Source organism: Paraphaeosphaeria sporulosa, assembly GCF_001642045.1.
Source record: "Paraphaeosphaeria sporulosa strain AP3s5-JAC2a unplaced genomic scaffold CC84scaffold_5, whole genome shotgun sequence".
Classification (NCBI taxonomy): Eukaryota; Fungi; Ascomycota; class Dothideomycetes; order Pleosporales; family Didymosphaeriaceae; genus Paraphaeosphaeria; species Paraphaeosphaeria sporulosa.
This window is the reverse complement of record NW_017253364.1, coordinates 285,053-309,839: the sequence shown is the minus strand read 5'-3', so window position 1 is coordinate 309,839 and position 24,787 is coordinate 285,053. Positions and strand designations below refer to the sequence as shown.

At 55.2% G+C, this 24,787-nt stretch overlaps 10 protein-coding genes across 10 annotated transcripts; 5 read left to right on the top strand and 5 right to left on the bottom strand.

Annotated features, from left to right (window-relative positions):
• Positions 1–284: 284 nt before the first annotated feature.
• CC84DRAFT_723186 (uncharacterized protein) lies at positions 285–7,458 on the top strand. Its single transcript, XM_018187176.1, has one exon. The coding sequence runs from the start codon at positions 426–428 to the stop codon at positions 7,071–7,073; it is 6,648 nt and encodes a 2,215-aa protein (XP_018035825.1). The 5' UTR covers positions 285–425; the 3' UTR covers positions 7,074–7,458.
• Positions 7,459–7,500: 42 nt separating this feature from the next.
• On the bottom strand, positions 7,501–8,199 carry CC84DRAFT_1216807 (pyridoxamine 5'-phosphate oxidase; the record flags this gene model as incomplete). The annotated part of the gene is made up of 1 exon (XM_018182839.1): positions 7,501–8,199. One exon carries the CDS (start codon positions 8,197–8,199, stop codon positions 7,501–7,503), a length of 699 nt encoding a protein of 232 aa, XP_018035824.1.
• Positions 8,200–8,595: 396 nt separating this feature from the next.
• On the bottom strand, positions 8,596–10,060 carry CC84DRAFT_1144845 (NAD(P)-binding protein). The gene is made up of 3 exons (XM_018176474.1): positions 9,054–10,060; positions 8,889–8,999; positions 8,596–8,838 (listed from the first exon to the last, which is right to left on the bottom strand). Exons 1-3 carry the CDS (start codon positions 9,769–9,771, stop codon positions 8,702–8,704), a joined length of 966 nt encoding a protein of 321 aa, XP_018035823.1. The 5' UTR covers positions 9,772–10,060; the 3' UTR covers positions 8,596–8,701.
• Positions 10,061–10,192: 132 nt separating this feature from the next.
• On the bottom strand, positions 10,193–12,263 carry CC84DRAFT_1144841 (aspartate kinase-like protein). The gene is made up of 3 exons (XM_018176473.1): positions 11,900–12,263; positions 10,498–11,837; positions 10,193–10,447 (listed from the first exon to the last, which is right to left on the bottom strand). Exons 1-3 carry the CDS (start codon positions 12,043–12,045, stop codon positions 10,350–10,352), a joined length of 1,584 nt encoding a protein of 527 aa, XP_018035822.1. The 5' UTR covers positions 12,046–12,263; the 3' UTR covers positions 10,193–10,349.
• A 1,219-nt stretch (positions 12,264–13,482) lies between these two features.
• On the bottom strand, positions 13,483–14,538 carry CC84DRAFT_1060028 (Pkinase-domain-containing protein; the record flags this gene model as incomplete). The annotated part of the gene is made up of 1 exon (XM_018173576.1): positions 13,483–14,538. A coding segment is annotated over one exon (1,056 nt), but the record flags the coding sequence as incomplete, so codon positions are not given.
• Positions 14,539–15,006: 468 nt separating this feature from the next.
• On the top strand, positions 15,007–15,236 carry CC84DRAFT_1092415 (uncharacterized protein; the record flags this gene model as incomplete). The annotated part of the gene is made up of 2 exons (XM_018174452.1): positions 15,007–15,117; positions 15,171–15,236. 2 exons carry the CDS (start codon positions 15,007–15,009, stop codon positions 15,234–15,236), a joined length of 177 nt encoding a protein of 58 aa, XP_018035820.1.
• Positions 15,237–15,884: 648 nt separating this feature from the next.
• Positions 15,885–16,900, top strand: CC84DRAFT_723064 (uncharacterized protein). The gene is made up of 2 exons (XM_018187175.1): positions 15,885–16,617; positions 16,676–16,900. Exon 1 carries the CDS (start codon positions 16,043–16,045, stop codon positions 16,547–16,549), a length of 507 nt encoding a protein of 168 aa, XP_018035819.1. The 5' UTR covers positions 15,885–16,042; the 3' UTR covers positions 16,550–16,617; positions 16,676–16,900.
• Positions 16,901–17,867: 967 nt separating this feature from the next.
• CC84DRAFT_1258899 (cytochrome P450) lies at positions 17,868–19,794 on the top strand (the record flags this gene model as incomplete). Its single annotated transcript, XM_018184866.1, has 5 exons — positions 17,868–18,054; positions 18,114–18,329; positions 18,424–18,738; positions 18,839–19,328; positions 19,383–19,794. Exons 1-5 carry the CDS (start codon positions 17,949–17,951, stop codon positions 19,792–19,794), a joined length of 1,539 nt encoding a protein of 512 aa, XP_018035818.1. The 5' UTR covers positions 17,868–17,948.
• Positions 19,795–20,578: 784 nt separating this feature from the next.
• CC84DRAFT_1163989 (uncharacterized protein) lies at positions 20,579–22,738 on the bottom strand. The gene has a single exon (XM_018178385.1). It carries the CDS (start codon positions 22,671–22,673, stop codon positions 20,841–20,843), a length of 1,833 nt encoding a protein of 610 aa, XP_018035817.1. The 5' UTR covers positions 22,674–22,738; the 3' UTR covers positions 20,579–20,840.
• Positions 22,739–22,869: 131 nt separating this feature from the next.
• On the top strand, positions 22,870–24,602 carry CC84DRAFT_1144832 (uncharacterized protein). Its single transcript, XM_018176472.1, has 3 exons — positions 22,870–23,131; positions 23,184–24,234; positions 24,286–24,602. The coding sequence occupies exons 1-3, from the start codon at positions 22,994–22,996 to the stop codon at positions 24,507–24,509; spliced, it is 1,413 nt and encodes a 470-aa protein (XP_018035816.1). The 5' UTR covers positions 22,870–22,993; the 3' UTR covers positions 24,510–24,602.
• The last annotated feature ends 185 nt before the right edge of the window (positions 24,603–24,787 follow it).

Here is a 24,787-nt window from a genome sequence, read left to right as displayed (position 1 = left end):
TCTCGGCTGTGATCTGAGCACGGACCCGCTCCTGCCTTCCAAGGTTGCGCTACCTGCCTTGCGCTTGTCCCGTTCGGTCTAAGACAGCCACCGCGCGCTGCGTGCTTGGCCCGAGCGGTCACCTCGACGCAGCGTCTTTGCATCTTTGGCTCAGTCTCCGCACGATTCGACAGTCGCCTCGTCGCTACCACCCTTCTGGTCCTCCAGTTCTATAGCTACTCCCCATCGGCGCCAACACTGCGGCCTCGCAAGACGCTCTTGCATTGCTACCGTTGCCCGACTACCCTGCCCGTTGCCGTGAAAGACCATCACCGCGCAACCTGTATACTGAACCACTACGTCTGCAGCTCCAGAGACCCATTGTGCGACACCCGAGTCCATGTTCAGCTCCGCGAGAACAAGCACGACCCTTTCAGCCCGCTCTCATGTCGTCCTCGAGATACACCGACAGCCGATACGTTCGCGACAGATCGCCATTCCGCGACAGAAGGCAATCCGCATACGGAAGCACATACCCCCCTAGACCAAACGATGCTGGCGCACGATTGAGCACAGATTCCAGCGCCTTCCCTCCGAGGGACACGCCCCGCGGTCCCAAGTCCCTAGAAAATGCGCCGCGAGGGCCGCCGGCTGGAGGTCCCTCTGGGGTGCCCTCAGCACCGCGCGACGGTCGAGGAGGAGGCTTCGCGGGTCGTGGAGAGAGGCCATCATTGCGTGATGCACCGCCGCTTTCGAGCGTCCCGCACCCGCACCCACCGCACAATTCCTGGCGGGCTGCAGATCGAGATCGCGACCGAGACTTTGACCGCGATCGACGAGACAGACGACCCTCCCCTCCTAGACGCTCGCCGGTTAGAGATGTACGTGACACCCGCGATCAACGAGACTTTCCATCCCGCGATCTTGATATAAGCCGCGCGAGGCGCAATTCTCGAGATGGCCCACCCTCGGCAGGCTCCACGTACTCAGACGCTCCACTTACTACCGGCTCGTCCTATAGAGGCAGTGGATTTGCACGTGGAAGAGGTGGACGGGACTTCCACGGCGAGGGTCGAGGACGAGGCAGGCCCATGTATGCAGATGACAGGGATCGGCATCATGACGCACGTGATCGTATGCCTGATCGATCGTATCGACCGCGAAGCCGCTCAAGGGACCCCGTGCGACGTGATCGAGATCCGCGTGATGAGCGTGATCGAGACTTTGACCGGAGAGAACGGGACGACCGCAGATTCGTACCGAGAGAGTACGACTCTTATATTGGACCGGCAGGTGCAAAACCAGGACCACGGGCGCTTGACACACACCGTGGAAGCGCCACGCTTGATACAAGACATCTCCCTGGAACACCCACGAGCGCGATCCCGCATTCGACCCACCACTCACCTGCTGAACGACATGGTCCGTCCGTGGATTCCTACTCGAGACGTGCTTCAACTGCGTCAGAGGCACTAGGCAACAAGGATGCTAGGCGCGAACCTGGACGAGACGATCTTCTCCTTGCAAGCCGTGCGGAAGCTTCGAGGGAACGCTATGCGCCGCGCGCATCGTCTCCTCCCGCCGCGGTACCTGCGTTTGGCTCTAATGTTTGGAGAAACCCCCTTCTCGATGCGAAGCCCGCGACCGCCTCGCAACCTCCGAAACCAGCGCAAGCTGCACTTTCGGCGCCTGTCCCGGCTGCTCCTCCTACGGCTCCTACCACCACCGTAGCCCCGAAACCAAGCGTACCGGCTGGGCTATCGACTGCACCTCCCACCGGACCTAAAGCCGATCGGGCTCCTGAGCGACCACCCCCGGATGTTCCGTCCCAAATGCAGGGTTTGGGTCAGAGGCAGGATAGCAGGTTAGCTTCGTCAGAGCCATCACGTACTGAGTCGCGCCCTTCTCTCATGCCACCGGCATCGAGCAACAGCGGCCTTCCAGCTTCTAATGCGGAATCGAAGCCGTCGGCTCCTATGAGCAGTAATGCTCCAAACTCGGTAATCTCGCCTCCTGCAGGCCCAGCAGCAACGACCCGAGCTCCTCCCACTGGACCTCAAGCAGCTCTAAGAGCCAACGTATCGCCGTCTTACCCAAGACCAGCGCGTCTTCCTTACGTGAATAATCCGCGTGATCCGTCTCCAAGCGCAATACAGCCAGCCTTAGGTTCCCGCAACGGCAGCGGAAGTGGCGCATCTATGATGCTAAGCAACACGTCTCCAAAAAGTCTGCCTGCGAATATTCCAACTGGGCCCAAAGCTGATAGAGGGAACCCAATGGCTGCCCGAACCCCAATGTACCCACCTCCTGATCGCCCTGGCTTTCCGGCTCCGCGTATGCCTATGAATGGGCCACCCAAGAGCATGCAGTGGGTGAGACCAGGCCTGAATTTGAATAATCGTACGACAATTCCTTCAAAGCGCGAATATCCTTCCGATGATCGCGACCGGACCTTTGGCACGGCTCCTAAGGCTCCTAAGCTGGAAGCGAGCATTTCTGCGCCAGAGTCTCAGCGTGCCGAGAAGGCCAAGTCGGTTTCACCTTCCATCACTCGACCCTCTATGGAATCTGAAATGACTCGCGACCGAAGAGCATCCGGGGACTATCGCAAAGCCTTCTCACCGAAACCCACATCAATCGAAACGCGACGCTTTTCCAACGTATCGATGGCAGAAGCACCTTCGGTCCCTGAAAAACCGCCTTTTTCGGCAGCATCGTCTGGTCCCGAAGCTCTACAGGACTCGGATGATGATCTTGATCTCGACGAGGATGATTTTGCGGAGTCTGAAGCCAAGTACAATCGCGAAAAAGCGTTACTGGAATCAAAACGAATAGATCTCAGCGCACCGCATTTGCGCGCTACAACTCCCCTACAAGAGATTATTTTGTTGGCGAGCCTGACCACAGATCATCTTCCCGAAGAAGAACTTAAGCTTGCAGCTGAAGCGCCGACTTTTGTACCTTCGCCCAAGACATCTTCGGTCGCTCCCCCAGAAAACAATCTGAACGAGCTCCCGACACCGAAACCCGAGGATTCCGAAGATGTGAATATGGAATACAAGCATGAGGAGGAGGAAAAGCAAGTAGCTCCAGCAACACGCGCACTACGTTTGCGTCGCAGTACTAGTGATGATCTGGAAGATGTCCCTGATCTTAGTTCGCTTCCGTTCCTTGGCTCTGGACCGCCAACGCCGATATCCGAACTGGAAGGCCCTCGCATGTCCGAATCCGTCATGCTCGCCATCCGTAACAAATTGAGAGAGAACATTGAGCCAGAACTCGATGCTGATGAACAATTGGAAAATTACGCTACAGTATATCGACAATGGCGTAATCATGTTCGCAATCTTGATCGGCTGAACGATACGGACGGTCACGAGCGGCCAGCATCCGCGGAGCCGAGTGCACTGGCGACAACTCCAGGGATCGAGACATCTGCAACAGGCCCGATTTTAGACAATTCAGCACCCACCACTGGCCGCCGAGGCCATCGATGGGCAACTGAGCTCGACCTCGAGATTGCAATGCAGGAATCTCTTAGGACCGCTGAACTGGAGAGAGAGCAACACGAGAAGGAACCGAAGAGATCAATGGCAGATCCGGAGAAAGAAGCAGATGTGCCACCGGAACTAACTACATACGAGGTGCAGCGACGGAGATTCATTGACACCAACTTCCAGCGCGAGCCCGGCCAAGGGATTTTTGCGTTCCACTATGAGCCACCTGAGGACGATTTCACAGAAGAGGAACATCGAATCATGGTGCAACAATATAGGGATCAATACGCGAAGAAGTGGGGGAAACTAGCGGAGATCTTGTACAAGGAAGCTGGCACCAGCAGAACATACAAAGACTGTATCAATCATTACTATGCCACCAAATGGCAAAGAGAATATAAAGGTAAAGTCAGAAGGGGACGAGGTGGACCAAGGAGAAGAGGTGGAAACACTCGTGGTCGTGGAGCTATAGCTAACATGGACCGGCTTGATCCGTCAGGAGAAGATGGTCTTCCCCCGGCCTTGACGGAGACTGGACGACCACGGCGTTCAGCTGCACCGACATTTGGAGCGGAAACGGATATAGACACAACAGCATCCACACCAACCCCAGGTCGTCTTCGCAGGCAAACAGATGCGGATGGGACACAGGAGAAGGCTGGGCGTCGCGGGAAGAGCGCGAGGGAAAAAGGATCGCGGAAAACTAAGGCTCAGCTCCAGGCGCAGGCGCAGGCGCAGGCACAGGCTCAAGCACAGGCTCAAGCACAGGCGCAAGCACAGGCGCAGGCTGAAGCTCAAGCCCAAGCGCATGCTCAAGCGCAAGTGCAACCTTTTGCTGCTGCTCCAGTTGGATCACCCGTCAAAGTTGATCGCAAAGCGATGGGCGTAAAGGTGGAGGATGAGTTTAGCAAGCTGGGAGAAATGGCCCTTCCAATGCAGCCTGGCATCCACGATGAACAAATGATTCTTCAGGCAGAGCCCCAGTATTACCCTATGCCCGGTATGACGGAACGGGCTCGATTACAACCACCTAGCGCCAGGCCTGGACCTTCGAGTTACTGGTCAGTCACTGAACAAACAGACTTCCAGAAGAACGTTGCCCATTTCGGAACTGACTGGGCGGCAATTGCCACACATATGGGCACCAAGACTCAGACTATGGTGAAGAATCAATACCTCCGGCTTGTAGAGGGTGGAGCGAAAGATCTCGAAAGAGCAGCAGAGGAAGCCGATGAGAGACGTAATCGCGGCGTCGACATAGGACAGCCACCAGTCCCTACCCCCGCACCAAAAAGACGTTACGAAAGCACTCAGGTCACTGTCCCTCGGACTCTTGCGCCGACCCCCGAAGCGGCTGGAGCCTTCGGTATGGTCGTGTCAAAGGCATCGCCTCCCAGCATGTCGTCCGCAGCTAGATTTTCCAACATTGCACAAGCCCCCCAGTCAAAATCACTGGTTCCTGGTACGCCATATTCGATGCCCGACTCTTCGCTTGTGTCAATCCCTCAGCAGCATTCTCCTCCGACCCATGCTGTACGACAACCGATGCCTCCTCATATGTCCCAGTTGGACTCCCGTCGTCCTGGCCCTCTCGCAGGCTACTTTTCTGATGAACTTCCGAGGGGCATGGAGCATCGTCCACCCTCCCAACCATCCAACATGCCACCAAACTCTCGAGCTTTGCAGTCTCATGGCCAACCACAAATGCAGGCGCAACCATCATTATTCCGCCCCTCTTTCCAAGAACGGGAACCTCCAAGAGCGGAAACGCAGCAGGATCGATTCCAGCCCCAGCACGCTCGTCATGTCTCCGGAGAAATGCACAAAGGCAGGCCTTTTGGTTCTGTCTCAGTGCAAGGTCGTCCTGCCCTAGGTGCCGGATCGCCAGAGAGTCGGCCCCTCTCTTATCAGCATCGTCACCAGCAATCACTGATGGAGAATCCGGTACCACCGCCAAGTTCACTACCGCCTGCGCAATCCCGTGCTGCTCTTGCGACTCCGCCTGTCAAAGAGGAGCCTAGGCTCTATCCAGTTCCCCACCAACGATCGCAGTCTCAACAACCGATGCATATGCCCACGCAGCCGCAGGGTTACGTGCCGCCACCGCCAACCGCTTCAAGTGCCCCTAAGCCTGCCACTGAACCTAGGAAGTCGAACTTGATGTCTCTTCTCAACGACGATCAGCCTGAAGAGCCGAAGCGAAAGAAACCTGAGCAAAGCATACCGTCGCATACTCCGACTCCACAACAACAGACTCCCGTTGCACCGCCTCCCCCGGTTCCACAGTCTCTTCCACCGAGAAGGGATCCTTACGCTGAAGCAACGACACAACCGCCATATGGTCGCCTACCCTATGCGCAACAACCTGGTGTGTCGCAAATGCCAGGCCGGCAGGTTGTCGATCTGACAAGGGAACAAGCTGCTGCAGGACGGGCTTCGCGTGAAGAGTGGTCGAGACCATTTCCGGGCCACAGCCAGGCACCGCAGGGTCCTGGCATCAACTCCCCTCATCAGCAACCTGCTTATACGGACAGATCCGCCTTTATGGGCAATCATCGATCCCTCCTGGCGCAACACAATAATCCACGTCACAATCCATCTCCGCCCCCGCTGTCCGCATTCCAAAATTCGCCACACCTGCACTCTCGTACCCCTAGTTTAAGCGGACAACCTGGACAACAGCCTCGTCACAGCATGAGTGCGGCAGCCGCTTCACAACATGCTCAAGCATCTGGTGGAACGTCGCAAATACTCCAACCTAATCCGTACGCACAGGTTGATCCCCCAGGCGGAAACTCGCAGCCCTCAGCTACCGTTGGCATGCGGCCCAGCCCCCACCTCCATACCAACCACTTGGTGGGGCAGCGGGATGTACACGGTCGCAACGAGCATGCACAAGTTCACAATGGTGGCTTAGCGTACCCCAATCCTCAAACGCCCAGCGAACAACATCCCGGAGGCCAGCATACGCGCGCTCCAAGCATGGCGGATCAGTTTCGGCGGGATCCACGCGAGATGCACCATGACTTCGATCCACGCACTGACAATCGTGATATGAGTCGTGAGATACAGCATCGTGCTGATGCGTTGCTCCGCGAACGCGAACCTATAATGTCGCGCTCCACAGGGCCACCTCAGGCCCACCAAGATCCTCGCTACCAACCTCCACAAGACAGATCCTATGGTGGGCAGCAGCGCTCTCACACTCCGCTCTCGCGATCAGAGCACGGTCCGCCGCCTTTGCAGCATCCTCCTCGCTCATCTTTAGGCGAGAGCCACCCTCTCTTCGGCGGTCCTCCTCGACCCGAAGAACGCTTTCGGGATCCATTCGCCCGGGAGAACAATCGCTTGCGCGAGGAACAAACTCAGCGTGAAGAGTTCTTCGCTGGACACCGTGATCGAGAGCGTCGAGAACGGGAACTCCACGAAATGAGGGAGCGCGATGTACATATGCAACGGGAGAGGATGATGGGAAGGGGTCCCCCACAAGGACCGCCCGCATCCGACCAGAGGGGCACGCCAGGCCCACCCCAGGGCCCCGGTGGAATGGACTGGGCGAACGCCGTGCCTAGGCAGCACGGCGAATGGCGCCGGTAGAGTTAGTAGTTTCCTTCAAAAGTATGATTCTTCATTTCTAGGCAAGTCTTGGAGAGATTTTGCTATTTGGGATGGCACGCAACCTTGACGGTGTCTTTTCTTTGTCTGGCGGCGGTATACCCGTATTCTTTTGACGGCGCGGGAAGCAGGGCAGATAGGCAACATTATTCTTGCGTTGCCCATTTCTTGTACATGAGCTCTCGGACGCTGGAGTTTTGTTACGCCATTCTGGTGACGAGTGGGGTTCCTGGGTAGGCCATTTGGCAAGGGTTTCGGGTCTGCATGTACAGCGTTCAAGAGAAAGGTTGCATCGCTGGTTGGGGTTCGGCTGTGGGGTATATTGATTGATGTGTACTATATACGATACGTGAGGAATGTATTTTTTGAAGTGTATAGATGTGCTGGGTATGGGTAGTTTTATTTGCCGCTACGGATACAGCATCACCTTTTCCCATTCTCCCTCCACCCCTTGCTTCTCATACCTCACCCGCTGATGCCTTCTATCCTCCGCCCCCTGCCAGAACTCCACAGTCTCCGGGTCAACAGCATACACCCGCCACTCCGGCGCCACGTACCCTTGCCCCTCCTCCTCCAGCATCCTCCTCGCCTCCGTAATCTGTCCCTGAAGCTCCTCCCTATCTACCATGACCGCACTCTGCCTCGACGCCACAGCCACAGCCCGCGCCCCCACTGGCCTGGCCCGGAAATCCGCCGCGCACTCCTCCGCCCCCAGCGCCGCCGCCCGCCCCCGGATTCTGACCTGGCGCCCCAGCGCCGCCCAGTAAAACGTCAGCGCCACCCTGTCCTCCTGCCCGATCTGCACCCCCTTCGGACTATCCGCCTTGGTCGCGAAATGCCAGCCGCGGGCGTCCACGTTCTTGAGAATGAGGACGCGGGCGTCGGGTGCGCCGTCTGCGCCAACGGTGGAGAGCGTCATGGCGTGCGGCTCTTTGACGCCGTGGGCGATGGCGTCGGAGAGCCAGGCGTGGAAGGCGCCTTGGGGGGTTGGAGGGAGTTCGGACGTGTTGGGCGGAGGGAAGGGGCCTTTGAGGGAGGGGAGAGTGCGGAGGAGGGGGGCGAGAGGGGCGGCTGGGGTTGGGGTTGGGGTTGGGGTTGGGGAGGACATGATGGGCGAGGGCGGGGGTGTTGCTGTGAGGTGTTTAACGATTGCAGGATGGTGGGACCTGAGTTTGGGGATTTTATGTGTGCTTGACGCTCTGGGTCATTGGGTTCGGAGGTGCGGTGTGGAGATTCGGCCGCGGATGGCGGGATTCGTGAGTGAGCACTTGGAGGCATTGGACAGACCCTGCAAGAGGATTTCCAGATCTACGGCTGTGTTTGCCTTAGTACGCCAATTAGGGTGAGGTTCGAGCTATGGGAGAAGAATTAGGACTCGGGTGGAGATAAGTCGGAAGGGGGCGGGGGGTGAATGGTTCATCCATCGAGGACGCATCTGGAACCGATACAAAAACAAGAGGAGTGGAATACGTGGATCAGGGGATGCATTATTAAGTTATAATATAGCGGCTTGTAGTATCTCGAGTTCCTCAAGGTCCTGCTATGGTATTCGGAATTTGATCCGGACCCATGTATCAACATTAGCGATGCCACCATTTAACCAAATCTCCTCACGCCGGTGCTGGAAATTCTTGTCCAACCAGTTGCTCGCTCAACTTCCAGAGCTTTTCTGGGCCTTCCGGGTCCTGCATCCAGTCTTCTTGTGTTTCTTCTACCTGGCAGTCGGCGAGGTATGCGCCACTTTGATCTACACATGTTGTCAGCCCAGTTCTCACGTCTTTCGACGGGCGAACTGACCAGCGATAGACGGGTCAAATGCCGCCACAATTGTCGTCGAGACACCCTGGTCCAACGTCTTCCACTTCAGCCTCTCCGAGTTCACGGTATTGCCCGCTTCGTCCATGAATCCTACAGCTCTTAGCACACACTCGGGTAAAACATAATCCTAGAATAAAAACATACCCATAGCCCTTAGATCATCCTTAGCATGGTGTCCAAGGTTCGTCCAGATGGCGCCAGGATGAACGCCGTACGCTTGCAACCCCTTGTTCCCATATCTCTCCCTCAGACCCCTTGCATACAGCACATTCGCACTTTTCGACTGCCCGTACGACGCCCACTTCTCGTACTTCTGTCCGCCGTCGAAGTTGTAGTCGTCGAAGCGGACGGGCCCGCCTTTATATCCGCTGCTGGACAGATTGACGACACGTGCACCGCTCCCCGAGGCGAGGATCTTGGGCATGAGCAGCTGCGTGAAGAGGAAGTGCGCGACGTGATTAGTTGCGAATTGGCTTTCGATGCCGTCCGCGGTGAGGGCGTAAGGGGTCGCCATGATGCCGGCGTTGTTGATGACGACGTCGATGCTGGGGACATCGCTCCAGTTGTTGACTTCCTCGGCGGCTATTCTGGTCGCCTTCAGACTCCCGAGATCGAGCACCAGCTGGCGGACCGATACATTGGGTGCTGCCTTCTTGACATCCTCTTCTGCTTGCTGGAGTTTCTCTGTTGATCGCCCGGCTAGGATGACGAGTTTGGGATCGCGCAGAGCGATGACGCGGGCCGTCTCGAGGCCGAGGCCGCCCGGGGTGACACCGGTGATCAGGATAGTGCGGCCTGCGATGTGTTGTGCAAAGGCTGCTGTGGCTTCCTCGCCTGTGGTTCCCCAGCCAAAGGTGGTCATGGCGATGGTGATGTTAGCGGTTGAAAATACAATAAACCGCGGTCTGGCTGCCCGTGACGATAGTTCAAAGTGAAGTGGAACGTAAAATGACCCAGTATCGATGACAATGTTATGTCGTGACAAGCAGTACCAACGCCGTCACTGATATAGCTTATATAGATGTTTGAATTGTATGATCCGGACGACGTTTTCCGGCTAATCTAAAACCCGGTACAAAGCCTGGAATGCAAATTGTCCTTCAACACGGTGTTCCGGGCGTTACGAACTTGGCGAAAAATCGCGTGCGTAGATACTGGAGTTAATGACGGAGCTGAGGCTGGAATTGGAGCCGAGGCTGGAGTTACTGCAGCCAAGCACGGCTATACCCATATTATGTGACGGCATTTAAAATTAGTTCGCTTGACATATCAAGGGACAAATACAAGACAGAATTTGATATCCAAAAATACTGAATTTGATATATCAATAGGAAGCACAGTTGTCTTGTGTAAATTTATCTACGAAAACCGGGAAAGCGACCCTAACAGGGCCTAACAGGGGGGTGTAAATGCTCAAACGCCGCGTATGCATATGCAGCTCTATTCGAGAAAAGTAAAAAGATTTGTGTGCACGACGTTGAGGGCGCGGTCAGCCTCGCGCTCCTCAATCACACAGGATATGTTGATCTCGCTGGCACCTGCACGCTGTCAGCATTGCACTCAATCTAGCAAGGAAAGCATATCTTACCCTGCGAGATCATCTCAATATTGATGTTATTGTTTCCCAAGACGCTGAAGAAACGGCCAGAGATGCCAATCATGTTCTTAAGCTGCTTGCCGACCAAGCTGACGATGGCCATATCAGGCACAATGTCAATCGCGCCCAGGGCACCCAGCTCGTCAATCGCGCCATGCAGGTCCTTGTTCTTGATCTTGTACTCGTCTTCTCCGCCGCCACTAAGCAGCGCGGATTCGGAGTGCAGAGCCATGGAGACGTGCACTTCAGAGGAAGAGATCAGGTCGACTGAAAGGTTCCAGCGGTCCAAGATGCTGAAGATATTCATGAGAAAGCCGTGAGCGCGCGTGCGCTTGTTACTGTGCACATTAAGCACAATAACATTGTGCTTGATGGTCACGGCTGTGGGCCGCTTGGGGCGCTGCAGGGCCGAGAGGATGCTGGTTGAGCGGGTGCGGAAGAGGCCAGTGTGCTTGGTGGGCGATCCTGGCTCGTCTTCGAAGCGATCGGGGAAAATGATGGTGCCGTTGCCGCGCGGGTTCATGACGTTCTTGATACGGATGGGGATGCGAGCGCGGATGACCTGCTCCATAGTGAACGGGTGGATGACCTCGGAGCCGTAGAAGGTCAGTTCCGCAGCCTCGGAGGGCGTAACGGAGGAGAGGAGACGGGCTGTGGGGACTTTGCGGGGGTCTGCTGTGAAGATGCCGTCCACCTCTTTCCAGATCTGCAGCTCGTCCGCCTTGACGCCGACGGCCACCAGAGCAGCACACAGATCGGTGTAACCACGTCCCACGGCGCTCAGGATGCCTCCAGGGACATTTCCAAAGAATCCCGTGATGACCGGAACCTTGTCGCCGCAAGCCTCAACCTCTTTGCCCAGCGCTTCCGCGAGGTCCTTGTAAAAATTGTCGCCCACTCCACCCTTCCTAGGACCAGGAGTCTTGAAGACATCCGATACATCGACGTACTGCGCAGGCGTACCTTGGTCGTTCAAAAGCGCCGCCATGTAGCGGCAGCTCAGCTTCTCGCCCTTGCTCACGATCTTGTCCTCGGCGCGGCTCGTCACCTCTTCCAGGTGCTGCGCTGACTCCAGAATCTTGACCAGTCCCTCGCACTCGGCATTGACTTCCTCTTCGAACTTGGCCAGGATTCCAGCATCTTTCAGCGTATCCTTGGCGGCCTGGATGTGGTCGACGCGGAGGGCTTCTACGACCTCGTCATAGGCACGCGAGCCGGCTCTCTCGGCGGCCCTCGCGCAGCGGAGGAGCCTGTTAGTAGTGCCTTCGAGCTTGGTGGTGCCGCTGCGCGCGGAGCAGACAATAGCGGTGCGGTTGGTGGTCAGACCGTTCCTAGAACGCGTCGTTAGCAGGGTGCTCTGCTCGCATCGCGTGCGCTCCTGGGGACGCCGTACTTGACGATATCCGCTATGTTCTCCGCGAATTTGCCCACAGATGTACCCCCGAACTTGAGTACGACCCAGCCACCGGGAAGGTGCTTCTCTTCCGTGTGAGCTATCCGCTCGGACGAGTGCTTGTATCCGTTTGTGGTGGTAGACATCGTGAAGCGAGGAATTTGTCGATCAGGCAGATCAATTGGGTGGGCGCTGTTGCAAAAAGGGTCCTGGACTTGTAGATGACGTGGAACTGGGCAGACGGCAGGTTGGATGACTCTTCAGTCAGGGAAAAGCGTGAACAGCGGCAACGGCGTCGGTGGGGAATTTTCGGTGCGACAGCGGGGCGTCGACGCTGACTCATGCGCTCAAAGGAACGCGTGAGAGCGATCACGGCCGAGAGCGTCGGCGAGTCAAGATTCTTTATACACAGGCCAAGCCACCCACCAAAAGCAAGCATGCTCCTCCTCCATGCGGGGTGAACGCTCGTTCGCTGCGTGATGCATCTTCTCATCTGCCGTGAGTGCGCTACACTGGACAACGTGTCAGGCCACAGCAAAGGTGCTGCAGCCGAAGTCTTCACAGGTAGCCCGTCGGTCCGACACGCGAACTGCAGCCGAAGTCAAATCGCGCAGTGGACGGTTTGGGCACCGAAATCGCACGTCACATGTTATCGACACCTTGTACTCATTCATGTATCAAAACACTCCACCCGTTAGCGGATCTAATGTGTGAACACTGAGCATTGACGCCGTGCAAATGCTGGTCAAACCCCTCAAACGCCACATGGCCATCGCCAAACCCACTCTTGTTGGTCCACTGGCGCCATGCATATAGTACAGGAAACAATCTCATCAAACCGCATGCGCCAAATTCCAGCGTAAAAGCACTTCCTGCCTGGTATAAACGAAAGACACCTTTCCCCTACACCTGGAACCCAAGCAAAGGATATGTGAGGGTTGTTAATACACACGATGCTACCGCCTGTAAATGTCTCGGTCCCGCTCGCGCGCCCGGTCTCTTCGCTCGGGACTTCGTGAGCGTGTTCTGCCATCTCGCCTGTCTCTTCCAAAATTGCGCGTATCACCCCCTCGGTCCCGGTCTCGGTAGCCTCTGCCACGGTCCGAACGATCATCGGCAAAACCATCTCGCGAGTGACCAGAGTCTCGGGATCCACGCCGGCCATCTCTACCGGCAGTCCTATCATCGGGGTCCCGTGATCGACGTTCCTCTCTGGGTCGCGCTCCTTCATAAGTAGGAATGTAGGTATCGCCAGGTGGTGCTCGGTCTCGATCGCGGTGCCCACGGTCACCACCTTGGCCGTAGCGAGGCGGGTGCGAAGGAGGCACAGGCAAGTTTGCCCCATTGCTACCACCCCAGTGTGGCCTGCGCTCCCCTGGTGGAGGCGGGGGTCTACGGTCGTGGTTTCCTCGTGGCCGGTCAACCCCAGGTGGCCCTCGATCGGGTGGTCCGAATCGTCTATCGCCATTGTTCCAGCCAGGACCGCTCTGAGGGGGACCTGAGCCGGTCCATTCCCCATTCGGACCTCCGCCGACAGTACCTCCTGCAGGGGCTGGCGGCAAGTGTTGTTTCTGACCCCGCGCGTTGCGCCTGTCAAGCTCGTGTGAGTCGGCAAAGGTGGGTATATCCTCCTCGCGCATCGGCTTGGGTTCCTCCGTAAAGTAAGGGTGGTCGATAGCATCTATGGCGTTGATGCGCTTTCGCCAGTCGAGCATCAGTAGCTTGCTGAGGAGATCCAGGCCTTGCGGGCTGAGCTCCCGGAACTTCTGGGAGAGCTGGCCAGTGCTGGTTGGGAAAGCTCGGACAGGCTCTGCGCCGGGCAGCTGGTTCCATCCAGGCATGCTGCGGTCGTTTGGCGAGCCTACCAGCTCGAAAATAATCTGCGCCTGGTGAAGGTCGCTTTGTCCAGCAAGGATGGGCTTGCGTTTGAACATTTCGCCAAAGACGCAACCAGCACCCCACATATCAATGGCGGGTGTGTATCGTCGCAATTGGAGTAATAGCTCGGGCGGCCGGTACCACCTCGTGACCACCAGCGTGGTGTAGTCTCGTCGAGCCTCGCCGTTGCCCTTCCCGCGCTGCGGCACAAGCTCGTCGTAATGGCGCGCCAGGCCAAAGTCAGCAATCTGTAGTCGTCCGCGGTTGTTGATGAGCAGATTCGCGGCTTTCATGTCGCGGTGAAGGATGTGGTTGTCGTGCAAGTAGCGGAGGCCTTTGAACAGCTGTAGCATGTAGCACTTGATCTGGGGTGCAGAGAAGTGAACGTCAGGGTTGTCGAGCAGGCCAGACAGGTCGTGGTCCATGTACGGCATGACCATGTAGAGGATGGCGCGCTTTCTGCCCTCTGCCTTGGGGCGCTCAACAGACATCTCCTCCAACTTCAGGACATTCTCGTGAGACAGCATCTTGAGCAGCTTGATCTCGCGCAGGGCTGTAATGGGGAAGCCGTCTTTCTCGTTGTGGGTGAGGATCTTCTTCATAGCGAAGATGCGGCCGGAGCGGACGTGCCGCGCCTGGTGGACTTCTCCAAAGGTACCCTCGCCCAGCTTCTTGAGCAGCTCATACTCGCCAATCTTGGAGCAGCCCTTGAAGCGGCGCTGCAGGCCCTTGGAGGGCGTCGGGGCGCCCGCGTTCGCCATGGCGGGCGGCTGGGGTGGAATGCGTGTGCGGTGGCCGAGGCTGGGATGCGATGGGTGCGGATGCTGGCACTGAAGACGGTGGTTCCTGCTAGGGCGCCGGGCGCCGCGAGGCAATCGGAAGCGCGTTGCAGCTGCGTGGGTGGGCTCGCAGGTGGGCTCGCGGAGGAAGTGGGGATTGCGAGGGCTCGGGCGTGGCAGGCGCTGCCATGTGGTATGTCGTCGAGGGGCAAATCTTATCGCGCTGGCATCATAAGGGCCTTGCGCCGGCGTCGCGAATGTGAAGGCGACGATTGAGAGGGCTGCCTTACATAAGCCACTTGCTGGGGCAGGGGAGCTCAGATCGCCCAGCACCGACAACCTCTGAGCACATCCAACACGCCATTGCAGCCAACCCACCGCAGGTAGACGTCCTCGCCCGCCGGCGTATGATGCGCGATCGCTGAACTGACTGCAGGCTCGACTCTCACCATGGGCCCCCCAAAGTACCCGCCCATGGGCAACCACCCAATCCACGTGCACCCGGTCCGCCCGCTCTACCGCTTCATGTCCACCGCCCTCGGCGCCTCCATGTGGTTCTTCGTGCGTAGCGCTGCCACCGCCTCCGCAAGCTGCCGACCTGCTAACCACCGCAGTTGATGTACCGCGCGAAGAAGGACGGCCCCGCGCTGCTCGGCTGGAAGCACCCGTGGGACCATTGAGCGCGGCGGAAGGAAGGCGCGACCCCGATTGCTGGACGATGTAGCCGCTGCTGTATATACCTAAGGATAGAGCATCCGCATCAGCTGGGGGAGGGGGGAAGGTGCGACTGGGACACGGCAGGCCACCACACAATGAAATCAAATTCAGATCGACTCCTACGCCCGCATTTACACCCGCACATCCAGCTGCATATTCCCCCGAAACATCACATCGCGTAGCCCATGGCACGAGTATTCGTTGAGGAGCGGAAGCTCGAAGGGTGATGTCATTCGCTCTGTTCGCTAATGGGCAGCTGCGATCCAACACTTACTGCGACTGCAGCCAGCCGTGGCTGCTGTGCTGTTCATCAGCCGCTGGAGATTGTGGCCGATTACGAATATCCTAGCCAATTCAGTCCAAGTAGCGATGAAGGTGTCACGGAGCCGGCTGCAGTCCATGTCCGAGGCTCCCACAAAGTCCCTAGGCCACCCCAGGGGAGGTCAGGGTAGCAAACAGTGTCATATCGCAAAGGTTTGATTACATCGTGTTGTTCCAGGGTGCCAACGCAGTGCCCTTACTATTTTGTTGCTGGCTGCGGACGATGGATCGTTGGTTTGGAACCTCAACATTGGTCATGGTACCGGTCTTCCACATCCAATCTCAACAATCATAACTAAAACCTGAAGCTAAATTCACAGCCCGCAATGCACATTTGCCCTATCTATTTGGTTCGTAAAGCGAAGACAGAAATTCAAACACCCTCATACTGCCATAAAGCGACAGTCATATTTCTTGCAGGAACGTTGAAAGGGAGCAAGATATTCAAATGTCCGCTGAATCGAAGAGGGCTGATTCCCCTGTGGATGGCTACCTTCCCGCCGCAGAAGACAACCACAAGCCAGTTCTACAACACAATCCACCAGCCCGAGGCGGGCACCACATGTTCCTCTTGGGACAGAAAGGAGAGGAACATCAAGAAATCTTCCACTATGAGCTCTTGAGCCAACTGAAGATATTGGAAGACAAAATCAAAACCCTCGAAAGCGAGAACGGATTTCTCAAAGAGAAGCTTCGGCAGCATGCTTGCAGGGCCGAGAAGAACGCTTCCTACATCGCATGCGCAGCTGTTGGATCAAATGTAATACATATCCACGAGAAGATAGAAGAGACAGCCATGGCAGTGCAGAGTGATGCGAAGACAAGGAAAATATATTGCTCCAACACAACCAGAACTCCTCAGACTGCCGATACAACACAAGGCCATTCAGGAGCGCTTTTGATCACCGCCTTCGTCACAGCACTCGGGTTGATTGTCTTCAGCGGCCCTTTCTAAGGTTCGTGTCAACCTGGCTGGTATGTGCAGTGCCGCAATAACAGCCCGAGTACCATGGTTACCCCAAGGTAGGTCAATTGAACTTCAAATTTGACCTAATACCGTGCTAATATGTCGCCTTTGAAGCATAATCAAGTATTTCACTCCAATTTCCGGGTGCCCTGAGATACCCAATGGATAAGCGGCTCCCTCAAGATTTTACATCAGTCTAGCCAATGCGTGATATCCTCCAATCTTTGGATATCCGGCTTGAACTCGTTCCTTCCCCTCCGGGCAATCTTTCTATGCTGCTCAGCGCCGTCTCGCTCTTGATGGCACAATCAGTTGTGTATCTACCATCTCAGGATTGCATCTCACCGCTTTCGGTTTCAACATAATCAACCTAGGCCCTCACGGCCCCTGCAGGTGTCAATTCGCGCTTATTGCTATATCTGGGGCTTATGTGATTCTCCCAGCACCACCAGTCTTCCTTTGAGGGACCTGGCCACGAACTCCTGCGGGAAAAGAAGTCTGGTGTCGATTCTGGGTTGTTGTTGGTGGCATGATGAGAATTCGATTGCTGGGGTGACATTTTGTTTTCGCAGAGCTGCTAAATTCATCACTTTTGTTGACACTGAATTGGCGGTGTAGACCAAAGGTCGAAAATGGAGTGCGAAGTGTTCGAAGTGGAGGAGTATCTGTACGCAAAGCTTGGAGTGATTTCTTCTGTATGGATGCCTCGAATAGTTCAATGTTTCCCCAAAACCTCTCACACGATTATCACATTAGTCGTGTTATATCTATCCAATTCCTCCAAGTTTCTGAGGTATTCATTATTTGACAGCAAAGAAAGTCTGTCGTTACAACATGTGCAAAGACATTCATACAATTGATTGTCCTTGGGGTACTTCATTTCTCGACTCCAGAACTGGCACGATCCTTCCGACGACGGCAAGCTCTGTTCCCATGTCTTTGCCAGACCAAGTGTCGAGAATATGAGGCATTAAGATCTAATACCATTCTCGATGAAGCTACAGGGCGTAGTTACGGTACAGGTTGGGCGGGCATTTGTTCACCCGAGATTCAGTAAGCGCTTATTGTAAGCTCAAACTCATAGTAGGGTGGGATACCTGACGCACATCTCAGGCGCTACACAGAACAGGACCTATCGGAGACATTTACGGAAACTTACGAGCTTACTCTAGGATTGTAGTATCAAAATGCATCCCTTGCGGGGAACGTATATAATGTATGCCATGCTTCGCAACTATGATTCTGAAAGTCTTTACTTCTGATTGCTGTTCAAGTATAGAAGCTAACCAGTGGTAGTCTTGTTTCATCAAGCTACCAAGGCAGAGAGATAATTTTACAACTTTTTCAATCCGACGATCGCCTTGACAGAAATATAGACAGACTTGTCATGTTTTTCCTCTTTCCATTCGCTGGATTTGCTCTGTGGTATATATACAGCACGTTTAACTACAGGAGTCGTCGGAATGGAGCTACAGAGATCCCCGGACCCAAAGGTGCGCATGGTATTCTGCTGCTGCTGCTGCTATGGTAGCTCCGTCACTGACCCCCCTAGGTCTACCCATTGTGGGCAATGTCTTGGATATGCCCAAGGACAGCCAACTGATCCCAGTCTTCAACAAATGGTATCGGGAATACGGTGACCTCGTCTCCTTCAAAATACTCGGCATCAATCAAGTTGTGCTCAACATTGAGAAAGCCGCCAACGACTTGTTTGTACAACGAGGTAACAGCTATTCAGACCGTGGCGCACCAACAGCTATCGCGGATGGTATAGCGAAAGGGCGAGTCACGGCCCTTATGGACAGATCTGGCAGGTCATTCAGAGTACAATTGATATGTCTTTAGCTAAGCAACGTGACTAGATACCTGGCGTCAACATCGCAAACTCCTGCACACCGTTCTCTCCGCACCCGCCACCGTACGATACGAGCCTTTCATAGAACTCGAAACCATCTACACACTCCACGACCTTCTCATTAGCCCGGAGAAATTCTCGGACCATCTAGAGCGCTATGCGTACGGCATCGTCTTCCGGGTCGGTCTCGGCCGCAGAGTCCAGGATCTCAACGACTACGTTGTGCAAGAATCTATTATGGGCGTGGACGAAACTCTTAAAGCGTTCCGGCCTGACCTCTTTGCTTGCAACATTTGGCCACCGTTGCTCCACGCACCTGACTGTAGGTATCCTACTTCTGACTTAGCTGAGACAGAGATGCCCACACGAAGTCTCCATCCGCCTGATATTGACTCGCACTGACTTTGGAACTCTTGAATTAGGGCTGGTACCTTCGAACAAGACCTTGAGAAGATATCTCGCGCGCTTGGAAGGTAGCATCGACCTGGTGCAAAGCGACCTGAAAGCCAGAATAAAGAACAGGTCCGCTCCCGAGTCCCTGCAGAAATGGTTCTTAGAACACATGCACGAGTTCGATCTCACCGAGGAGCACGGCGCGTGGGTCTTTCAGTCTCTCGTTGGTGCTGGGACACGCTCACCATACAATGCGATGATGCAGTACACGATCAACATGATGGAGCATCCCGAATGGCAGCGCAAGGTCCAAGAAGAAGTAGACCGTGTAGTGGGCAAGGACCGCCTACCGAGTTTCGAGGACCTGTCGAATTTGCCGACTGTCAGGGCAGTGATCAAGGAAGGGATCCGCTACCGGTCCATCGTGGCTGAAATTGGCATCCCCCACAAGCTGGACAGAGACGACTTCTACGAGGGATACTTTATCCCCAAAGGAACCATCCTGCACGCAAACTATAGGTACGTAGGACCTCGCTCCCCCGAACTGCCTCGCCACTGACCTTCCCCTCCCAGCGCCATCCTCTCCGACCGCGAACTCTACCCCGACGGCCCCGTTTACAACCCCGCCCGCTGGCTCGACCCGTCCTACCCGACCTACAAAGAGCCGCTAACATCGTATCCCAGCCTGCAAGGCTTCACCTCCTTCGGGTACGGCCGGCGCGCGTGCCCTGCTGCAAACTTCACCGAGCGCACGCTGACGGTCATTGTGGCGCGGCTGGCGTGGGCGTTCAACATCAGGAAGAAAGTCGATCCAACGACGAAGATGGAGATCCCGCTGGATATTAAGTACGAGCCTACGCCGAATCCGAAGCCGCTACCGTTCCCGGCGGTGTTTGAGGTTAGAGATCAAGAGAGAGCGAGGGTCATAAAGGTGGAAGAGGCGAGGGAGAGTGCACGGGATCCTTTGAGGACGAAGAAGGATTGAGCTTGGATTGAGTGTTGCTGAAATTATTGAGCATGCATATATGCCTGAGTGAAATTCCCTTCCCGTGACACGACTTAAGCGCAAGAGCTTTCTCAGATGCCCAGATAGCATTCCAACTTCAGGCCATCCGCCAACGTCTCTCGGATTTCAGCATCATCTACTTTCTCTCCTTCTCCATTATCCGCCTTCACCTTCTTGTTCATCCTCTCCCGCTCCCTCTCGGTGCGACCCCGCTTTCGGCCTGTCGTCTTGGGCTTCGCGTCCTCTTCAGCCTCTATTTTGATGTCGACGCCCTTGGAAGTCTTCGCGGCGTAGGGAGTGTCGGGGTTGGACTTCTCCTTTGGCTTTACACCAGCTTGAATCTTCTCGATGCGACGGTGGACCGCCTTTGCTGTACATCCTAGAAGTGAGACATCAGTAAAGAGACGTGAGGTCGGAAGCTGCTTTGAAGTTGTACCCTCACCGATAATGGCAGCTAGATGATCTGTTAGGCCTTTCTCGACTTTGGCGTTCACGAATGAAAGCCATCCGAGGAGGAGCTGGCGGTCCTTGTCGGCGTCCCACTTCACTATAGTTGCGTGTTTAAGAAATCGGGTGTTGCGTGTCTGGATTATCAGTTGTTGCGTGTTTGGTTTTTCAGTACGTGCAAAACTAGTCAGGAGTTGCGAGAAAGCGGGAGGACAAGGGTTAGAGGTTCAGGGTTGGCGGGTCAAGAAATTGGATGCGGTGGGGCAAGGTGAGAGTGAGAGTGTGAGCGCCGGACTAGAACTGACAACGCAGGGTGAAGGTGAAAGCGAAAGCGAAAGGACCGAATTGAAATTCATAAAGCACGACAGGAGAGGAAGGGAGACGCCAGTTCGAGTGCAGACAGCATTCAACGCATGAAATGCACTAAGTAATGAGCCATGTTGGTGAAGTCCTAGCTGAAGCTGAATTTGTACATCAAATGGGCTAAAAGGAAATGCTGGGATCCTGGGTATCATATGTCGAAAAAGTGGAAACCCCATAACGCCTTTAAAACCCATTCCCATCACGGAACGCAATCATCAGTCGTTGGCATCAATGCCAAAGTGCTGCTGTACTTCCACAATCCTCTCGCCGCGCTGGTCTGCGATGAGACCCATGAGGCCTTGGCCGACGTCCTTGATTTCATTGTACTCATGCAAAAGCTTGATGTGTTTTTTATTGATCTGATGGGCTGCTGCCATAATCTCGCTCTCCGTTGGTTCTGCATCGGACATTGAAGAGTTCACACCCGAATTCCTGGTAGATGCCAGGAGGTCTTGAATAGCAGGCAAGTGAGCAAGAGATGCGATAAGAGCAGCTCGTTTTGCCTTTAATCCCGCGATGTTGACTTCTTGTGGACTCTTGGCTGGAGTTGGTTGTGGGTCTTCGGCAATGGAAGCTGCTGACGACGAACTCTGTGTGAAAGCATTCAATGTGGGTTGGGTGGCAGCCACCTCTACTACCAGCGAGGGCACGGTTTCTTTATTTGACCCAGTATGCTCTCCTCTATTTTGATTTCTCGATTCGAGTGCGGCAGGCCCCCGAGCTTCGTTCTGCATCTGCAGAGTGGTGTTTGACGCTTCCAGAGGTGCTGTGTTGGGTTCTTCGTTGCTTGCAGCTTCGCCGATGTGGACTTCACCTGGCTTTTTCGTCCAACCTAGGTTTAGTGCAAGGTCTGCGCTAATTACGAGCCTCGGGTGTGCCAAATGATGCCCTCCCACGCTTTCAACCCAGGACTGCTGCTTGGGTGTTGTCGACGGCTGTACAGACTTCGCGGGCAAATCTTGATCAATATACTCCATGGTGATGTTGCGTAGGATGTTCGAACTATCGACATTTGCTACCGATGGTTGCCTGCTGTCCTCGTTTGCTGAACTGGGCACTCTTGATGATCCGGTATCCTCGAATTCTCCAGACTGTATCTCCGGGTTAGCAAGCGTTGCTACGCCTGTCGTCATCGATCTTCTGGAAGCATGGTCGTTCGACAAACTCGATAGATCCGCTGGCGAGAGGCTGGGCGGACAGGAACAGCCGCGGCCTTTCGTATCGCTAGAGTTAACGCTATTGTTCTGTATACCGCTTTCTCCAATGTACAAGGCCGAGTGTGGTTTCTTAGGGAGACCATACTGCGATAACGGGTCCCCTTCTGCAGGCAGGAGGTTTGTCTGTGTCTGTCCAGTGGGCTGTGTATCTGATAAACCGCCTTCTAATGTCGAGACTGTTGATGCGATTCCATAGTACGAAGTGCAGACGGCATCTGCTACAGGAGGGAGGACGGGCTGTTCATCGTGGGTCAACAGGTCGTTATCCATAGCGATGAAGTCATTAATAACACAAGTTCGAGATGGCGCTGCGTATGGTGTTTTAACCGTGGGTTTCGAGACGCTCTCACCAGCTGGGATGATCTGTTCCTTCATACTGCCGCTGGATGCTGTTTCTGCTGCGTCTTCCGGCTTGTTCAAGATGTGCACGGGAGATGAGTTGGTAGGTGCGCTTGCATGCTGGTTAGAAGAGTCGCGAATGTCAGTGAGTAATGCAACATTTCGATGAGAGATTTGGAGCTCGTTTGCATACTGATGGAGCATGTCATACTCTGGGTTAGCTGGTGTAACGGCATTATGTGATTGAGCGTCATCTAACGCGGCTTGCTGCTCGTCGTTGCACGTGTTTGCGGTGTACTCTGAAGGTTTGATTACATCGGAATTTCCAAGGAGAGGAGGAAAGCAACCTCCTCGAGATGAAGCGTCCTGCAGTCGTTCTTCGGCCGTGCCGTCTTGCTGGCCAACGGTACCATCTGGAAGCGCCTCAGGTGAAGAGGTGAAGGGCTCGTCTTCGGAGTCGGGAATTTCGGTGACGCGCCCCGCGATAGCCATGTCGCAGATGCTGGCGTGATGCCGCCGCAATCCGTCGCGAAGGCGGTGCGATGAAGCAAGGAAGGTGTTGGCTGTGATGAACGACTGGGATGATGGTGTCAGGCTTGGCGTCGGAAGCGGAAGGAAGCTAAGCGGCTTGACGTAAGCAGCAATAGCGATGCATGAATGGCCACGCGGTCGGCGGCATCCTTCAATGCAATGGCCTTTGCCGTCTTGTCCCTGAGTGCCCCCCTGGAGTGATACGCTCGCCGTTGGAGTGTCGCCGGTCTCTCACCACCTACACGTGTTCCGAAGCAGACGAGACCCAGTGAACGGACACCATGGAGACGTCAGCGCGCCTATTGACTCGCGGCCTCGCCTTCGGGGTGCTGGTGCTATTGAGTGCCACATCCGTAACCGCACACGAACACCACATGGACAACATACCAGAGGGCAGTGCTATCTCCGACGACCCTATTGTGAGCTCCTGGCATACGGTATTCTGGCGGCACGAAGACTGACTGAGCGCAGGACAGCATACTATGGACTCACATTCTCGTACAGGCCGTGGCCTGGGGGATACTATTTCCCACGGGCATGGTGTTGGGAATAATACGCTCGAGATGGCATGTTCCCGTTCAGACCATCGGCTCTATCCTCGCCCTCATCGGTTACTTCCTGGGCCATAAGCACAAAGGCCGGCAGTTTGCGCCCAACGCCCACGCCAAGTTCGTACCGACGCTCATGTTCACGCTTCTCTCCCAGATTATCATGGGAATATACCTGAAATTGCATCTGGAAAAAGGGATTCACGGGAAGATCAGGAAGGTGGTCGTCAAGGCACACGGATGGGTGGGAAAGCTTATGCCCATCGTGAGCTGGGTCCAGTTCGTGTTGGGAGGCATAGCCTCAATGGGTTTCTGTCGTGCGGACCATATGGGCCAGTGTCTGGCGCATTTCATCATGGGCAGCGCATTCATCGCATACGGCATTCTCCTTACCATATTGCTTTTGGTTGGACAGGTCTGGCTACGGAGGAGTGGACGCAGCCAAGAGTTCTTTGATTCGCTTGTCATCGCGGCATGGGGCTGCGTCAATACCTTCACCGAGCACCGCTGGGGCTCCGCGTGGGTCGGTAACGACCTGCAGCACACCACCATGGGTATTATCTGGTGGTGCGCAGGCCTAGTTGGCATTTGGCTCAGCCGTAGCAGGAACGGGAGGCCAAAGAGGAACCTCATCCCCGGCATTGTCATTTTGCTGACAGGTTGGGGTATGTCTGCACACGCCCAGCATCTGCCTATTTCCACCATGGTCCACACCATCTTTGGTTACACGCTTATGGCCGCGGGGTTGACGAGAATCATTGAAATATCCTTTGTGCTCAAGGATCGTAACACGCTTTCCGAGGACGGTACGGATCCGAATAGCTTCCAATACCTGACTCCTTTCCTCCTGTTCGCTTCTGGCTTCCTCTTCATGGGCGCCACCGAAGAACAGATGCAGATCCTTGCTGACGCTCACATCACGCACGTGTCTTACGTCTTCATCCTATACAGTCTTGCATTCCTACTTTTCCTCTGTAAGCCGAACTTCCCTTTGCTATTGCAACACTTCCGCTGACTGATCCTAGTTGTTAACATGTTAATTCACCTCTACGCCGTGCATGCGTGGGGTCAAGACACCAAGAATGACGCGGAAGCTCCACGAGCAAATGGCGCTCCCAATGGTTACGCACGGGTCGATAGCAGAGTCCGCGATGCGGAAGAGTTCGAGCTCGATGGCCTGGTCTCGGAGGACGAAGATGCAGTGGCCATCGAGGACAAGGAGCGACAGCCCTTAACTTCGCGCACATGATCACCTCTTACCAATATTTGAGTATTGCATTTTATGTTCCACGCCATTCCAATACCACTTTGACTTGAGCTTTGTGACCCAGTAATGTGAGACTGTATTTTCCTTCCATTCTCCCCTCGCTCCGTTATCCGACCTCGTCTCGATAATCATCTCTGTCATACTCCTACGCCTAATGATTGACCAGGGACAAAGTCATTTATTGAGGCTCACTACTTGGGGGCTTTTTGAGAACGTCTCCAGTCTAAGACCCCAGGGATCTGCGCGTGTATCTCCTTGCG

What these genes read in the sequence shown, in the direction of transcription:
- CC84DRAFT_723186 (XM_018187176.1), top strand. Translation starts at nt 426, where the DNA reads ATGTCGTCCTCGAGATACACCGACAGCCGATACGTTCGCGACAGATCG.
- CC84DRAFT_1144845 (XM_018176474.1), bottom strand. Translation starts at nt 9,771, where the DNA reads ATGACCACCTTTGGCTGGGGAACCACAGGCGAGGAAGCCACAGCAGCC. An exon ending in GGATGATCTAAGGGCTATGG is followed by an intron (nt 9,000 to 9,053) that starts GTATGTTTTTAT and finishes TAAGAGCTGTAG; the next exon opens with GATTCATGGACGAAGCGGGC. An exon ending in ATTTGACCCGTCTATCGCTG is followed by an intron (nt 8,839 to 8,888) that starts GTCAGTTCGCCC and finishes CAACATGTGTAG; the next exon opens with ATCAAAGTGGCGCATACCTC.
- CC84DRAFT_1144841 (XM_018176473.1), bottom strand. Translation starts at nt 12,045, where the DNA reads ATGTCTACCACCACAAACGGATACAAGCACTCGTCCGAGCGGATAGCT. An exon ending in AACATAGCGGATATCGTCAA is followed by an intron (nt 11,838 to 11,899) that starts GTACGGCGTCCC and finishes GACGCGTTCTAG; the next exon opens with GAACGGTCTGACCACCAACC. An exon ending in TATTGAGATGATCTCGCAGG is followed by an intron (nt 10,448 to 10,497) that starts GTAAGATATGCT and finishes GACAGCGTGCAG; the next exon opens with GTGCCAGCGAGATCAACATA.
- CC84DRAFT_723064 (XM_018187175.1), top strand. Translation starts at nt 16,043, where the DNA reads ATGTCCGCTGAATCGAAGAGGGCTGATTCCCCTGTGGATGGCTACCTT.
- CC84DRAFT_1163989 (XM_018178385.1), bottom strand. Translation starts at nt 22,673, where the DNA reads ATGGCTATCGCGGGGCGCGTCACCGAAATTCCCGACTCCGAAGACGAG.
- CC84DRAFT_1144832 (XM_018176472.1), top strand. Translation starts at nt 22,994, where the DNA reads ATGGAGACGTCAGCGCGCCTATTGACTCGCGGCCTCGCCTTCGGGGTG. An exon ending in CTATCTCCGACGACCCTATT is followed by an intron (nt 23,132 to 23,183) that starts GTGAGCTCCTGG and finishes GACTGAGCGCAG; the next exon opens with GACAGCATACTATGGACTCA. An exon ending in TGCATTCCTACTTTTCCTCT is followed by an intron (nt 24,235 to 24,285) that starts GTAAGCCGAACT and finishes GACTGATCCTAG; the next exon opens with TTGTTAACATGTTAATTCAC.